The sequence below is a fragment of the Callithrix jacchus genome, chromosome 15 (assembly GCF_049354715.1).
Source record: "Callithrix jacchus isolate 240 chromosome 15, calJac240_pri, whole genome shotgun sequence".
Lineage (NCBI taxonomy): Eukaryota > Metazoa > Chordata > Mammalia > Primates > Cebidae > Callithrix > Callithrix jacchus.
The window spans coordinates 78,631,388-78,648,992 of NC_133516.1; the positions used below are offsets into that span (position 1 = coordinate 78,631,388).

At 41.0% G+C, this 17,605-nt stretch overlaps 1 protein-coding gene and 1 pseudogene across 44 annotated transcripts in view; both read right to left on the minus strand.

Annotated features, from left to right (window-relative positions):
• The window catches only part of KALRN (kalirin RhoGEF kinase), a 659,576-nt gene that overhangs the window by 312,866 nt on the left and 329,105 nt on the right, over window positions 1-17,605 (minus strand). For all 44 annotated transcript variants that reach the window (XM_078351912.1, XM_078351911.1, XM_078351910.1 and 41 more), the window contains one exon: window positions 6,549-6,744. In XM_078351912.1, coding sequence (XP_078208038.1) covers window positions 6,549-6,744 — 196 coding nt within the window. The remainder of the gene's footprint in view (window positions 1-6,548; window positions 6,745-17,605) is intronic.
• LOC118148158 (U6 spliceosomal RNA) lies at window positions 12,078-12,173 on the minus strand (annotated as a pseudogene).

A 17,605-nucleotide genomic window follows, 5' to 3' on the forward strand; every position in this document is an offset into this window, starting at 1 on the left:
TGTTGTGGACGGAATAAATGCAAGGAGCACGAAGAGTTATTCCAGCCACACCTAGAAGAATAGAAATTATCCCCTCTCCCACTGCCCCCAAACACATTGATACGAGTCCCAGTCAAAGCCCATCAAATAGTAAGTATCTGTCAATCAGCAGCAGGCAGTTTAGTTGTGTTGACATTACCACTCTCAATCTAATGATATATCTATTTGTTTTTCTTAGAGGCTATCAGACCCGCGAAAAGACATGTTTTCTCTTTCCATCAAGTAGTGGATATATTTGTGATGAAATCACTTGTCAGGCTCTTCTTAAAAAGTTCTACTGAGACTTCTTTCTGTTGTGCCCCCACAATTTCCTGGCCCCATACCCCAGTCAGAACACTTCCATTGATGTTAGTTCCTTATTAACTTGCCCATGTTGTCCCAGGAAAGCTGGACTTCTGATGCTAGGGCCATGTCAGTCTTATCCATCTCTGCCTCTTTAAGCCTTAGCACAATGCTTCACTCATATCACCCAATAAATACCTAATCAATGAACAAATGAGCCTCTTTAGAGAACTAAGGTCATATGCTGTGGAGGAAAGTACCTAAGAGCTTGGGGGAAGAACAGGCTTAAGTTTGCTCTGCATGCTGTGAATGGTGAGACTCTGGGCTCCTTCCCCTCTCTGAGCCTGAGTTTCCTTGTCTGTAAAATGGAAATCACAACGAGGACTTTTCAGGATGTTGTGAGAACTATGTGATATTTAATGTATACAGTGCCTAATATCCAGTAGGCTCAAATATTCATTTTCTCACTTTTTCCTCTCCCTCTGAGAAATTGTAATGAATACACTTTGCTGATGGAACTACTGAATGGCTTGTACGAAATGTAAATATAAAATCTTACTGACAGGTGTTTATATACTTGCCTACTGTATATCATTGGAAACGATAATGCTGTTAGACTAACTCTCTTAGGTACTTTCCTCCTGGCTCACATTAGATTCAGCTGAATAATTTTTTTTTTTTTTTTGAGACTGAGTTTTGCTGTGTCACCCAGGCTGGAGTGCAATGGTGCAATCTCGGCTCACTGCAACCTCTGCCTCCCAGGTTCAAGTGACTCTCCTGCCTCAGCCTCCCAAGTATCAGCTGGAGAATTTTTTTAAAAATCGCCACATCCTGACCACACCCCAGACCAATAACATCAGAATCTCTGTGGCTGGGTCCCAGCTGTTAGTAAGTCTTAAAGCTCCAGGGGTGATTCCAACATGGATCCAAGATTATGAACCACTGGATAAGATGGTAAAATAGCCAGAAACATGGGGAAACAGATACAGCTTCTGCTACACTCAGCAGAATGCTCTTCATTGCTGTTTGTTTAGGGCTCAAAGTTACAGCTAACAATAAGCCTTAGTTTGCGTTCCTTTGTTGCCAGATGGGGGTACCACTTTAATTTCCTCAAGGAGAGAGGTGACTGTGGTCTAGAGTAAGATTCAGATATTTCTGGCTATGCTGCCCCTACTTGTAACATGTTTCCAAAAACTGTGCTCTTTAACTATTGGTATCTGCCTTGGATACAGAACATCTTCTTTTCTCTTTTCTCTTCCTCTCTGCATTCCTCTTTCTGTGTCACTACCTCTACCTAACAGTTCAGAAATCACTAAGTTCGTTAATGAGGTTTTTAGATCAGTGTTCTCAACTCTGGTTGTACCTTAAAATCACTTGGGAAGTTTAAAAAAATCTGGGCCCATTCCAGACCAATTAACTAAGACTCCCTGAGGGATGGGGCCCAGACACTGGTATTTTTAAGAAGTTCCCCAGGTGATTCTCAATCTACAGCCAGGTTAAGAATCACTGTTTTACATCAAGGCTGCTTCTTCCCCTCCTCTCAGCCCTGCAAGATCCACATTCCTATTAACCCCAGAGTAGCTTCCATTTTGGAAACACACACACACACACACACACACACACAGACACACACAGATCTTTTTTCTTTCCTTTTTGACACTAGTAAAATTTTTTGTGTTCCATTATTTTTACCTACATCTGTTCCACCCACACTGATGTTCATTCTTGATTAATTCAGCAAACATTACTATTGAGAACTTGTTAGGCACAAGACACTGGCTCTGCTAGATGCTGGGAATGTAAAGAAGGAAGAAAGAATCCTACCCTCATGCTACTAGAAAAACTAGTAACTTCAAACCCAAATAACTTCAACAGAATGCAGCATGTGCTAGAATATACTAGTTGTCAAGCTTCACTGAACCCTTTCCACCCTCCCATGTTATCCCACTTCATCCTCACATGACCCTATGTGGTAAGGATTCTGATGATCACTACTTTTCAGAGACTGGCGAACATGTACAAGAACATGTACAGGTCCTAAGAGGTGAGGCTGGGATTTCAACCCAGGATTTCCTCCTGATTTTGTGTTCTAGCCTCTAGGTTCAAGGGGAAGAGTGATCCTTACAAAACTTAGTTTAAGAATTTATTTATTTTTAAATGTAGAGGTTGGGCTCTTCTCAGGCAAAGTAAATTTTAAGCATCATGACCACGGACTCCAGAGATATTTATTTCACTTGCAAACCTCGTATAAAGAGAGAATTTGATGCTTTGAGTAAATCGCAAAAACAACATATCCATAGGGTACACGTCGCTCTTGTTTTATTCCTGAAGTCAAGTGTAACAGTCACATGGTCAGCTCTCATGGGAGAGAAGAAGTATGTCCTGGTCAGTGAGGGCAGTTAGGCTGAATTATGGAAAGTAAGAACTGGAGGGAACCTTAGGAATCAAGGCCTGCCACACGAGACAGAAGAAGAAACTAAAGTCTAGAGAGAAAGAAAAGGGACTTCCAAAATCAGACTGCTAGTTGCTGGTGGAACTGGACCTTGAATTCAGCCAGCGTATTTCCCCCAACTTCTTTCAGCAAAATCTACCACCTCACAACTTGAGGCTCAAATAGATGATTCCATAGTGAGGAAAGAACAATGAGCAAATTAAGAAGCTGTTCCTATTTACCCTGTTCCTGTGACTAATGTTAAGTTAAGCAAAGGCTGTTGCTTTGGTTAGAGTTGTGGGCACACCAGAGGGATTTAGTAAAGCCTGGCTCAACATCATAACCTTCACCTTTGAAAAGCAGCATACAAAAATTCCCTACTTCCATTTGCTACTATAAAATCAAAGCATAAGCCCTGCCCTTAATTTAGCATGAAGAACTAAATACCAAAAAAAAGTCTTAATATTGCTAATTGTCTTTTTTCTAAGACAACAGTTTATTTTACCTTTAGTCCAAATACAGTCCATTAAACAAAGACTATAAATGCCCAAGCCATTTATTGCCTCAGTCCTGTGTCTCTGAAGTCTTACATTCCTTAGCCATTGGGGGACAAGGCCCACTCTAAGCCCACTTACTACCAGGGTGCTGACGTGACCCATGAGGGCAGTTAGGCTGAATTAAGGAAAGTGAGAACTAGAGGGAACCTTAAGAATCAAGGCCTAACATACTAGACAGAAGAAGAAACTAAAGTCTAAAGAGAGAGAAAAGGTACTTACCCCTTACCCCATTCCCACCCTCCAGCTCTGGTGTGAATCTACCCTCCATTTCTCTGAGCCCAGAGATGAGTTAGATGCCTCCGCTGCAGAACCAGGCATTCAGCCATAAGACAGGGAGTGAGCATTCCTAAAACCCCTGGATTCACTCTCTTGAAAGCCTCATAGGCTATGCCAGACTGAACAGGTAGCTCTGGTAGGAGCAGGAGAACAGCCAGTCTCAGTAAGAGGCACAGAAGAGGCCCATCAAACCTCTTCTAACAAAGCTTATTTGTAGAACAGGATATTGTGGGGGTGGGCAGCCCATATGCCTGGGGTGTTTTCACCCACTCAGCCCTCATGGTTTAAGTGGATGCCAAGCTCAGCCCACCTCAGTCATAAGCAGTCTTCAGGAACTTCCAGCTCCCGACAGTGTTTCTGTTACTATGGATACTTGGCTCTTGGGACAGAGGTTGGCTTGCCCATGGTCACGTCAGCACCCTGGTAGTAAGTGCTGCAGGTTTCTAGGCAGACAAGGCTCCTCTTCCTGCTAGACACAACCACCATGAGGGATGAAGGATGAGCATGCCTGCATAGCTTCTCTGCCCGTCTCTCTGCTAGATACTGTGTCTGCATTCTCTTATGGTTCCCAGTCGTAGCTACATAGACAGCCACAGAGAGCACCATGAGGGCAAGCCATGGGTCTAGATCCCAAGTCCAGGTAACATTCCCAATCACAGAGAAAGGATTGCGGTTTCCCCTACTTCCCTAATAAGGTACAATCCGTGTCCTAGAACACTGACTCCCAAATTTTAATGCACACATGATTTACCTGGAGATTTTGTTAACATGTATGTTCAGATTCACAAGTCTGGGATAAGGCCAATAATTTTGCATTTCTAATCTGCCCCCAAGTGATGCTGGTGCTGCTGGGCCCAGACATGCCAGGTCAGTGGTGCATAAAATCACTTGAAGGGCTAATCAAACCACAGATTGCTGGGCCACACTCTGCTCTCCCTTAGACTATTAAAGCAACACGGCCTTATTCACGAATCCACCCCTCACACCAGCTTTGCTTTGGAATTCTTTGACCCTTAGACTATTTAAGTAACATTGCCATCTACTCTTGTGTACACAGCTTTAAGGGCATGCTCTGTTTCAATGCCTATAGCGACAGCAAAGGAATCTCAGCAAACATTTAGATAATTCCATAGTGAGGAAAGAACAATGTTAGGAGATTCTGATGTAATGGGTTCAGGAATGGGCCCTTGAACTTGCATTTCAAACATCCTCAGGTGATGCTAATGCTGCTGATCTGGGAATCACATTTTGGGAGCCACTGTCTGGGTCATTCCACAGATGTCGGCTGCTGTGGTTTAATTGCCATGATTAAAAGCAGTGGTTCTTGGCCCTGAGCACACAGTTGAATCACCTTAGGAGCTGTTTGCTGTTGCCCAAGTTCCATTTAGAGGTAGTTAAATCAGAATAGCAGGGCATGGGGCCTGGGCACTGTCATTTAAAAAATGTCCCCAGACAGACTGCAAGGTGAGTAGCCCTTCCTGGGACTATATAGAGCACCAGCTGCATACTTGTTAATAGGCCTGAGTTTCAGCTGCCTATCAACAGGCCTGGGTCTCAGAGGCAGTCTGTTCACAGCACAGATGAAAATTCAAGGACAGACTACGCTGAAAAAAGTGAACAGAACTTACTAGACTGTCTCTCCTCTGGTTAGGAGTGAAGTCCCTTTGAATGCTGGTTTTTACTCTTTCAGGTCATTGAAAGAAACACAATACTTAAGTTCAGTAAAACCGCTAAGGTCCCCCTGACAATCTCAGGATTTCCATATCCTTCGGGATAAGCAGAAACATGGCCCAACTATGTTTTAGAATTGATGGCTTTAGCTCTTGTGTACCTCGTGCTGGACAGTGAGGAACCTGAGCCAACAAGGACCCAGGTAGGAGGGCAGGGGAATGGATGGAAGGTAGAGATCTGGGCTCTAGCACTCCCCTGGGATGTGACCAGCCATGTGACTTCTTTTCCTCTGGATCAGCAGTTCTCAGGATCACCATGGTGCTCTCTCATCCTAACATCAAAGGCTGACTTGGGGAGTGGACTCACTCATTTGTTAGATAAATTTTGAATAAATCTTGAGCAAGAAAAGAAGTTAAATCTGAGTAACTCAGCTGTGTTTTTCTGAGAAGTTATACAATTATATGATCTTGTCATAAATTTTTGTTAGAACTGCTTATATTCACCCACAGACCAGTGATTAAAAATTGAGGAGACTGAGAAACAAGAACAGGAGACAAGAAGATAGCTTGGGAGCAGAGGATAGGGCTAGAGAATGTATGGTGGCAGCAGGGGTCGGGGAGCAAAAGAGGAAACCACTACACATGTGAGTACAATCCACATGGATGTCTGACTGCTTCTGGTTTGCTTTTCCAGGCCACCATTTTTCAAAGTAATCTGTGCTATTTGCCATCATCGGTTCTCTCACTCTCTCTGCAGACCAGAAAACCCTGGCCCTATTCCCATCTTTAGCATAACCTAACTGGATAACCTTGGGTATTATTTCAGCTCTCATGGCTTCCATTTCTTTTCTTTTTTCATCTCACTCTTTTGCCCAGGCTAGAGTGCAGTGGCATGATCTCTGCTCACTGCAATCTCCATCTCCCATGTTGAAGCGATTCTCCTGCCTCAGCCTCCTGAGTAGCTGGGATTATAGGCATCTGCCACCACACCTAGCTAATTTTTGTATTTTTAGTAGAGATGTGGTTTCACCATGTTGGACAGGCTGCTCTTGAACTCCTGACCTCAAATGATCCACCCGCCTCAGCCTCCCAAAGTGTTGGGATTATAGGCATGAGCCACCACACCTGGCCTCGTTTCTCTCCTTTTATTAAAAAAACAAAGAATAAAAAATCCCTGTTCTTTGTATCTGTAGGAATAAAATGAATAAATGATGTGGCAGTGCTCCTTGCAGGCTAGCTGGTATTCTCGTTTTCATCATCTCCCCTGCCAGGAGAATGAGTGAGGTCACCCACCTGATGCCTGGACCTCCATGATGTATTGGTGCAGATCCTGGCCCTGCTGGATAACCTCAAAGGTCATGTTGTTCATGGCTAGCTTCCGTTCTGTGTGGCGCTGCAGCCGCTGTTCTGCCAGGGTTAGGTCCTCTGTGTTGAAGTCATTCATCTGCCGAAGCAGGTCTTCATTCCAGGCATCTAGCTCTGCTGTCACCTGTGAGGGAACCACTGTCATCAGCACAGGCTCACTAGGTCCATGAAAGATGGTTAGGTTAAGGCTCACGATTCCAAGCCTTATTCATGAATCTACCCCTCAGATCATTCTCTGCCTTGGGATTCTTCAACCTTAGACTACTGAAGCAACACTGCCATGCACTTTTGTATACATGGCTCCAAGAGTGCTCTCTAGGTGTTTCAATGCCTATAGTAACAGCAAGGGAACAGGAGCAAACATTTATATTATGAATTATGGCTTATAAAATTTCTGCATACTCCTTGCTGTTCAGTCCTCACAATAACTTAGTGAGGCAGGCATGGTGGAGATCTCCAGGTCCATTTTCTAGAAGAGGAAGTTGACTCTCACATAGACAGATGAGGTGATTTTCCCTGCTAGAGAAGGACAAAGTTCTTCTATTGATTCAAAGACTTTTTCTACCATCCCACAATTGTAACTGTAACAATTTTCATAATTAAAGAGGTCCCCAGTAATTAAGTAGTGAATCTATTTCAGAAACAGAAACTGAGGGCTAGAAAAGCCTGGTGAATGGCCCAAAGTTACATAATCAATTAAAGACTTGGTGCCTATGAAACCCAGGGGTCCTGCTCTGGTTCCTGAGTTCTGTGCAGGATTCTGTCCTTTTATTACAAAGGCTGACACCTAAAAATAGTGACTAAACAAAGTATAAATGTGTAGCATTACCTCCAGAAATTCAAGCAGATTATAAACAATTGAAAGGCAGTAATGATTCTAATGAATACTAAAGCATGTAATGAATGGAAACATTGCCCTAATAGCAGCTTGCTAATTGTTCGTTTCTCTACACCTTAACTCACATGGCTTCACCTGGTCTGCTCTCAGTTCTCTGCAAATGGAGACGAAATCCTACACTTCCTTTACAATCTCTGCAATCACCCACAGACTAGGAACTCAGAAGCACTGAACTAGATAATTCCACCTGTGTGAATCAGAATTAAAACGGTTAAATGTGGTTTTCAGATCTGTTATCTCATGCTACCCCCATGACAGCCCTGTGAAGATGATAGCATGGGTACTGTCATATTCTTTTCTCAGAAGAGGAAAGTGTCACTCCAGGTCACACATTCCCAGGATGGCCCAGGCCATCTAAGCATATATCCCAGGGCTCTAGTTGAGTGGTTTTCATGATTCTGGGTCTCATGCCAGCTCCCATGTGGCATAACCTTCCAAATTATCAAACACTGCTGCTCCAGAAGCGTCAGGAACACAGGGAGACAGAAGATAGATTGAAGCAAGTGAGAGCAATGCTCTTATATCCCATGCTGGGGGCATTCACACTGGGATGGGAAAGCCAAGCAGCCCCTCACAAGGGGCTGCTGTCTGGATCACAGAATTTCATTTTTTGTCTAACAGCAAGACCTTTCTTCAAGCAAAATAGACACAGATTAAATTGTACTTGCTCTCTTTGAAGCAGAAGTAGGGAAACTGTGAAAGTATCACCCTCACTGCCCTAGGTTCTCACTTCATACCCCACATCTTTTCAGGTCAACTTAGAGAACTGCTGAGCTCAGCAGGAAAACCCAGTATTACTTTTTGTGGGGAGTTGGGGGATCTGGAAACCAGTGGGTTGGCAGGCAAAGTAGGTTTTTGTTGTAGCCCTATCTTTGAAAAGTACTTCATTCTCTAACTAAAGAAAGGGGTTAGACTGAGGAGACTAAAGAGATTATTTATAAAAGATAATTTAGCCTGGCTGCAGTGGTTTGTGCCTATAATCCCAGTGCTTTGAAAAGCCAAGGTAGGAGGATCACTTGAGGCCAGGAGTTCAAGACCAGCCTGGTCAATGCAGTGAGACCCTCTCTGTACAAAGCAAATAATAATAAATTAGCCAGGCATGGTGGCATGCACCTGTTGTCCTAGCAACTTGGGAGGCTGAGGCAGGAGAACCACTTGAGCCCAGGAGTTCAAGGTTGCAGTGAGCTATTATTATGCCACTGCGCTCCAGCCTGGGTGACAGAGACCCTGTTTCTTAAAAAAAAAAAAAAAAAAAAGCATAATTTAAAGTATAAGTAGGCTTTTATAGAACTAGGCCTGTAAATATCTTTTTCATTACTGTATTTTAAAAACTAAAGCATAATTTACATATAAAATACACATATTTTAAGCATTCAGTTCTGAGTCTTGACAATTTTATGCACCCGTGTAGTCATCGCCAAAAATAAACTATAGAGCTTTCCATCCCCCTAGGGAGCCTACATGTATCCATTTCTCCCCTCCTCAACCCACAACTAGGTATCACTTTCTGATTTCTATCATCATAGATGTAGTTTTGCCTATTCTTAAATTTCATATGAATGAAATTATACAGAATATTGTTTTTCAACTTCTGGCTTCTTTTGTTCAACATGTTGTATCAACATTCATCCATGTTGCTGTATGTACCAGTAGCTCATTCCTTGCTATGGCTGAGTAGAGTACCATTGTACAGATATGGCACAACTTGTTTATCCACTCTCCTGCTAAAGAACTCTTGGGTTGTTTCTAGTGTTTGGCTAATATGAATAAGGTTGATGTGAAAGTTCTTATACATGTCTTTCTGTGGACACAGGTTTTCATTGCTCTTGCATAATAACTAGGGGTGGAATTATATATAGGTCATAGGGTAGGTGTATGTTTAACTTTATAAGGGAACCATCAGAGTTTCTCAAAATGATTGTAATATCTGACATTCCCAGTAGCAATGTATTCAAGCTCCGGTTGCTCTACATCCCCACCAACATTTGCCATTATCGTTCTATTTAATTTTAGCCATGCTAGTGGGTGTGAACTGCTATCTCATTATGGTTTTAAGTTGTATTTTCCCGATGACTCATGATGGTGACAACATTTTCAAATGCTTATTGACCATTTGTATATCTACTTTTTTGTAGAATGTCTTTTTAAGTCTTTTGCCCTTTTAAAAAAACTGAGTTAATTAACTTTTGATTATAGATTGGTAAAAGTTCTAAATATTTTCTGGATGTTAAGTTCTTTGCCAGATAATATATTTTCCAATAGCCCAAATCACAAATTTTAGTCCATTTTCTGGCCTACAAACTAAAGGGAATTAGAATAAAACTAAGACAACAAGCATAAAAGGAAGATCCTGCCTTTTTCTTTTGATTTTAGGTTTTGTTTCCGTGAGACTGAGTCTATGATGTATCTATTTGTTGCAGTAAGATCCGAGGAGTCCAGTGGCCAGGAATCTACGGAGTGGAAGGTGCTGACGGTCCTAGTGAGGGAGAACAGAGTCAGGCTGGGAGGCTTTAGTTAAGAGTGATCTCAGAGGTCTGGGTTCTTGGGAATTCAAATCTAAGCTAAATGTGAAGTATGTCCAGGATTCTACATCTGGTGCTTCTATATTCTTTCCTCTCGTCTCCTTACCTTTCTCCACTCTCATCACCTGACACCATTGGATTGAGGAACCCAGGTCTGTTGTGAATCCTGAAGAACAAGAATTTCCAGGGCCTCCTCCAAAGGCTGTCCTCCCCGGGTCCACAGGCTCTCTCCTTTTTCTGTTGGACTCCCCCTCCCTTCTCTCCCCAGGAACTGATGCCCACAGCTTTCAATTAGTCTGATTTGTGTGTTTTTAATGTATACTGGAGTTTATTCTCTCTCCTAAGTATTTCCTGTTTCCTTAAGGAATGTTTTTTCATTGGGTTCTTCCTTCCTACCTTCTTTGTGGGGCCAAGGCTGGAAGACAAGAGGGCCTTATTTTTTAAAAAGGAAAACAGTTGTTTTCAAACCTGAAGTTGACCTTATTGCTAATAAACAAACCTAGCTTTCCAGCCTTACCTTGTGTTCTTATGAATCAGTCAGATGGTTTACTTGTTGATGCTGAGAGCAAGTTCTGCCCTCTCCAGCCTTCTTCACTGGTCTAAGAGCCCTGAAATGCCCTTGTCCCTCCTCCCAGTCTGCTCAAGCCCTGACTACCCTTCAAAGTGAACCCTCTGGCATGAAGAGCTTCATGACAACTCCCAGATCCAGATATTTTTCTCTGACTTATCTAATAACATAGGTCATGGGTTAGTTTGCTAATGCAGAGAGACACTACAGAAAAGAAAAGCCTGCACCAGAGAGTGTATTTAGTAAGTCCATTTGGAGAGAATTTGTTCAGGTTAGAAACTAGGGCCTGAAGCCAGTGAATAAAAGATGAAACACAAGGTTCCCAGAGGGTATTCTGCTGTCAGTCAACCTATTCTGCTTTCTCCTTCCACTCAGCTACCTCCATCTCAGCTCCTGGCCTGCTCAGTTCCCCTCCTGCTCTAGTGGCCTCTGTCTCCCCTACTCTCCTGAATTAATTGGAGAGTTAGGAAATGATGACTTCTTGGACAGGTATATTGGCAATATTTCTATTCTAACAATGGCCTACTCTAGAGACATCAATAAGAGAAATCAGAGAAAGAGCCAAAATTTAAAAAGGGTAAGAAGCAGCGGGAAATGGAAAATGGGAAGTCTCACTTCAAAAAGAAGGGCAAGGTGTTCCGGCCAGATGAGATTCACCAAATACAGTATTCTGCCATCAAAATTTGCTCTGTAGGAGTTGGTTTCACAGTCACTTTGAGCTCTGTTTTCAGAGAACCCTCTCCATTGGTTCCTCCTGTTTTCTCAGTCTTCCCCAGTATTTATGTGTAGAGAAAACTATAGTCCCTCTTCACCAGATGTTTTGATCTGTATTTGCCTGAATCACAATTCGCCTACCCCTTTTGTTCCGTACTTCCTGTGGTCTATCCACTTCAACTCTTTATCACCTGCAACATTGGAAATCTCACTGTGTAGTTCTTTCTTTAGATCAGTGTTTTGATGCTGGTGATGATTATGAAGAAGATATGATTGAAGAAGACATTTTACTTTGTATTGTGCATTTATTATGGGACAGGCAGTGTGTTAAGTGTCTGATCAACTTTATTTAATCCTCATAGCACTATAGGAGGAAATGAAAGCACCGAGAAATCATACTTTTTCCCATGGTTTCAGAGCTGGTGGTGGCAGAGCTGAGCATTTAACGACCAGATCCAGTATTTAATGACCAAATCCAGCACTCTTAACCATGGGGTTACATGAACAAGCTGCTCCAAGAATTGATTTTCGGGGATGGCCTTCTTTTTACTAGTCTCACTTCAGAAAAGTTCCAGTTTTACCCTTCCTGTTTACTCTTTAAAAAATGAAGTTTTCTTCACTTCACATGAGCCTTTTAAGTTAATCACATATTTTTGAGCAGAACAAGAAATTATGTGTTTGTGGCCTTAGATAAATGCCAGGGATAATTTATCCTTGCAAGAAAACACACTGCCTTCCTCCAGAATTTTTTTGTTTTAATTATGGAATGCTTCATGAATTTGTGTGTCAGAGGCCAGGCTAATCTTCTCTGTATTATTTCAGTTAAGGGTATGTGCTGATGAAGTGAGCACAGTACAGTATATTTTTAAAGAGTATGATAATTTCTTCTAAAAAAAAAAACTGACTGCCAGATTGCTCAGTATAAAGGTAATATTAACCTAACTAGATTTCTCTGGTTACCCAGAGGCCTTTGTCATAAATAGGAGAAACATCTGCAATTTTGTACTGAGACTAAAATTGCAGCACATAGAAATGTGATCTGTTCCCCACACAGGCAGGGTCTCTGTAAGGCAAGAGCGAATGCCTTTGACTCCCATAGCAGGTGCTCTACATAAACATTCAGGGACCTCCTAACAGGACTCAGTAATAAATCAGAAGAGAAACAATGAGAAAGAATAAGATGGGATGTTTAACTGCTTAAAACCTGGAAGCAAATATGTATATAAAAGAAAACATATTATGAACAATAACAACAATGCTGACTACAGTGTATTAAGTGCTGATTAACTTCCAGGAGCTTTGCTAAAATGTTATGTGTTAACGTATTAAATACTCACAGTAACCCAACAGGCTGGGAAATATTATCTCTTCTCCATTTTTCAGATGAGGAAACCAAGGCTTCAAGGACAACTTGTCTGGCTGGGCACAATGGCTCATGCCTGTAATCCCCGCACTTTGGTAGGCCAAGGCAGGCAGATTACCTGAGGTCAGGAGTTTGAGACCAGCCTGACAAGCATGGGGAGACTCATCTCTACTAAAAATACAGAAATTAGCTGGGCATGGTGGTGCACACCTGTAATCCCAGCTACTCAGCAGGCTGAGTTAGGAGACTCACTTGAACCCAGGAGGTGGAGACTGCAGTAAGCCGAGATCATGCCACTGCAGTCCAGCCTGGGTGACAGAGTGAGACCCTATCTCAAAAAAAAAAAAAAGCTGGGCGCGGTGGCTCACGCCTGTAATCCCAGCACTTTGGGAGGCCAAGGTGGGTGGATCACGAGATCAAGAGATCAAGACCATCCTGGTCAACATGGTGAAACCCCATCTCTACTAAAAATACAAAAAATTAGCTGGGCATTGTGGCGCGTGCCTGTAATCCCAGCTACAGGCTGAGACAGGAGGATTGCCTGAACCCAGGAGGTGGAGGTTGCAGTGAGCCGAGATCGTGCCATTGCACTCCAGCCTGGGTAATGAGCGAAACTCCGTCTCAAAAAAAAAAAAAAAAAAGGTGGTGAAACAGGTTTCAAACCCAGGCAGACTACCTCAAAATACTACACACTTGATTACGGCTCTACTGTCTCTCAGCAAAGGTGATTATATATATTATTAATCAACACTACATATGATGCACATGTTAAGATTCAATCTCATTCCAACTACCAGTAAGAAGGAAGAGTCCATGGCATTTTATTGTGATGGGATGCCATTGACATACCTGGGCTGTCAACTGCAAAACGAGCATCTTTCTGTTTTATGACATCATTAGTTTTGTGAAGACGAGGAAAGTGGAAGACAAATATTCTCCACTGGCCTACAAATGCTGGCTGATAGGGAAAGACATATCATAGCTGAAGAGACCATCTCATTGCATGGGAAGAGCTATTTTATCTGTAATGTATTGATGTAGGTTGCCACAATGAAACTAAAATAGCTAAAGTACCATAATCATTTACTCTTCTTGTTCAACATAGTGTTGAGTTCCTCGCTATTAATCAATTCCTAAAATAATAAGATTAGTGAATTCTAAAGCAGATTATTTAAAGTTATCATAGCATTTCCATGTTTGAGAAATATGTATAAACTCTCTGAAGAGTTAAAATATTTATTTAAATAGCTAAAGACCTTTGGGGATATTGTAAGAAATTTCCAGAAAAGGAAAGGGACTTAGCAGTAATGAAATCTACTCAGTTGCTTTTAATTTTTGGCAAAATAATGTGAGAACATATTGCAAAAATGCTGTAATTGATGAGTTCCAATGTTCAATTACTTAATTTCTATACCAATTGAATAATTTGGATAACTGGATAATTTTTATGGCCAATCTCATGTTCTTTTCTTCTCTATCATTATGATTAAAACTGATATCCTTGATATAATCACAACTGTCAGTTAATAGGGTTGAGAGGGTTGGTCATTCCTTTTAATTGTTTTGTCCATACCTTTGCCTCTTATCATTTTGAGATGTGTGGAACTCTATTCTCCTTTTAAAAGACCTCTCTTTTGTTGAAGAGCTCCTATAACGTATATTGCTCACTCATTTTAGAACCGAGTTATGCTTGAGTGTCAGAATGTTCCTTTCCCCCCATGTAAGCTGAACAGTTTCTGCTGTAACCTTACTAGAAAGGAGGAGCATACGGTGTTTGAACCTTGATAATGTTACTTGAGCTCAGATCCACAGCCCCAAATCCACCCCATTACAGAGCAATCTAAAAATTTCCATGACGGATTTTTGACAGCCCTACTGAAAACAGGTGACTTGCCAGAATACTAAAGCTGTGAGAATAACCTTGATTTTTTTTTAAAAAAGCACGATAGTAGAGAAAACCTCCTAATGATCCCGAAATTAATTTGCCAAAAAGTCTAGAGGATACTATGAAATAAATATTTTGTGAGGATTAGGTTTACTTTATTGTATTCATTCTACATGTCCTTCCCAAACGTTTTGGGGGTACATTTAGAAAATGTGACAGTGATTACTAGGAAGAGTCTCAACTAGATCTTGGCTTCTTTCTTGATATAATTGCTATGTTGGTAGATTTGGCATGCTAGAAATGTGGAGAGCAGCAAGGCCTTGCAATCTCTAATAGTATTTGTGGAGGAAAAAAAGTGGTGAAATTGGACTAGATGATGGGCCTTTAGATGATCCACATCTGACAGTGATTATGCAGACTAGTGGCTCTGTGTCCCCAGAGAAGAACCTGTAGTGACGCACCAGAGAGCCCTGTCTTACCTGCCCAACTTTTCAAACAGCCAAAACATTTATTGATAGTAATAATAAATTAAATTTATATCTATTTTCATAGGCAGAAGAATGGTGCAAAAAAAAAAAAGAAAGAAAAAGGCTAAATTTGAGTGACAAAATAGAAAAGCTTCTTTTTCTTTTTTTTTTTTTTTTTTTTTTAAAGTCAATGTACTGGAAACACTTACTTTGAAAGTGAGAAAAGTCCAGACAAGACAGGTGATGTCACTGAAAAGGTACCTATCTCCTGGGCTGCACCAGAGCCAGTGTTCTTAATAGGACACATCCAACCCTGTTTGTGAGCCAGGCTAGGTAACTAGGGTTCGTTCAGCAGAGAGTGACCAACAGAGTCAGTGTCTTGAGATCATGTCCTGTCCAGAAAGAGGTGTATAAATAGGGGATATACAGCGCAGAAGGCTGGCACTAAGGAGAAATCATTATAAAATTTTTGTAGAAATAGCTCATACTATCTCACCATTTTTCAGGAATAAAGATCTATGATAAGGATTTTCGAATATTTTCAAGGCTTCCAAATAAGAGGGAACAGACTAGTTTTGTTTTTTTTTCCCCAGAGAGCAGAACAAATGTAAAAGGTGGAGATTTTGGTTCAACACTATAGTGAAATCCTGAGCTCCCTCTTTTCTTCTCCCTTCCCTGCTAAGCCCCTTTCTGGGCTCTGGAGGTACTCTGTTAGAGGCTGGATGGCATCCTCCAGGGATGCCAAATTCTAGCCACCAGACTCTCCATGGGCATCCTAAGAATCTGCCCCTTCCAGTGTTCTCTGCAAAGCAGGAGGCTCTATCGTAGAATTCTTAAATTGTATGATGATCCTGTTTCTGTGTCTCCCTGTTATGTCCTCAATGTCCAACCTAGTTTTTTGGTATTTAAGTAGGTGGTCATCAAATGTTTACTGAGTTGAATTTCTATATAGGTAAAAGGCTGACTGAATGGTCTCTTTCTAATATAAAATGCTAAGGGCCTCTGTGTACAACTAAGTAAAGAGCTGAGACCACCAGTAAATTGTAATCAGCTTATCTTCTATAGGCAGAAGTTTCTTCCTTGAATACCATTTCTTCCCAGCTGTAGCCTAACCCCTATTTGTTTTATATCAATCCCATAGATTTAGAATTGGTATATCATTCCCTACTCAGGTCAATTACTCAGATAAACTTTCAGGTGTATTGAGCACACTTTGCTTGCAATTACACAGAGATTACAAAGAAAGACCATAAATGTGGCCCTTATTTTTCGCAAGTTCCTTGTCTATAATACCTTTCTTAGTGTCATTTCTAGGACTTTCCAACATGAGTGTGGCCACTGCAGAAAATGCCCAAAATTATCCATCGATAATAGAGAGAAAAACTGTTTTGATAGTTTAAATATGCATGTATGCATATATATATTATATTGTGCACATATATTTTATCAAGTCAATACAAAGTATATAAAATTTCCCAGGATTTTCATTAGTAGGCTGGTGCTGGAGTCTCACTCTGACCACATGGCAGATGGTTCTGTGTAGTGCATGAAAAAGAGGACTCCTCAGGGAAGGTAGGAGTATCGCAACTCAGTGGGGCTGACTGTGGCTCATTTGTTCATTGCTTTCAGCTTATTTCAAATTACTGCTTTTTTTTAATGTGTCCAGTTAAACAGATTTATCTACTATCTAGTTTTAACTAAACTAACCTTCACAAAAAGATGCAATGAGATTCCTGCAAAGAAATTGCAGTTTGAAGATAATACTAATTATGAAAGCATAAGAGAACTTTGAATTCTTTGTCAGCCTCATATGGGGAAAGGCAACAAGGACAATCTAATAAGATCTGTCAAGAAAACAGGCAAAAAATAATTGGAAATTATCAGAAGACTATTTGAAATATGGAACCCACAACTTCTAATGAAAAAGCTAACTAAACCTCTCCCAAAGAGCATGTTGAGTTTTGAAATAATTAGCCAGTGACTGAACATTTTTATAACTTAAAAATGAACAAATATTTATATGTAGGGGGTTGTAAGTTCAAAGACATTGAGAGGGTACACAATCAAAAATGTTTGGAGACCACTGGCTTATTCTTGCTTCTGAAAATATTTTCCATTTATTTCTGATTATCCTAATTGTAGAAAACTTGGAAATGCAAGAAAGCATCAAAAAAAAATAAGAAAAAAAATCACCCATATTATTACCACCACAAAATAAACATTTGTATCTGCTGAAATGTCTCTTCTATCACAACCAGTTTATATAAAATATCTTTCATAGAGGTAGGCTGAACCTACAGGGAAAACATTACAGAACATGTTCCACTGTAGGTCACTTTGGTCTCAGCTATGGTCCTGGTGTCGAACATCTGACTAGCAAACTTAGGATATTTCACTTTAAGTGGGGGCACCCTATCATCTCATTCCAGGTTATAATGTGAGCACCATTATTATTGAGTAAAAAGAGATTGGTGCAGCAACCCATGTGCTATCCTAATGATTACATTAACTGGTTCATCTGGGCTCTCAGTGATACAGCTAAGGAGTCACTCTTAGATGTCTCAAATG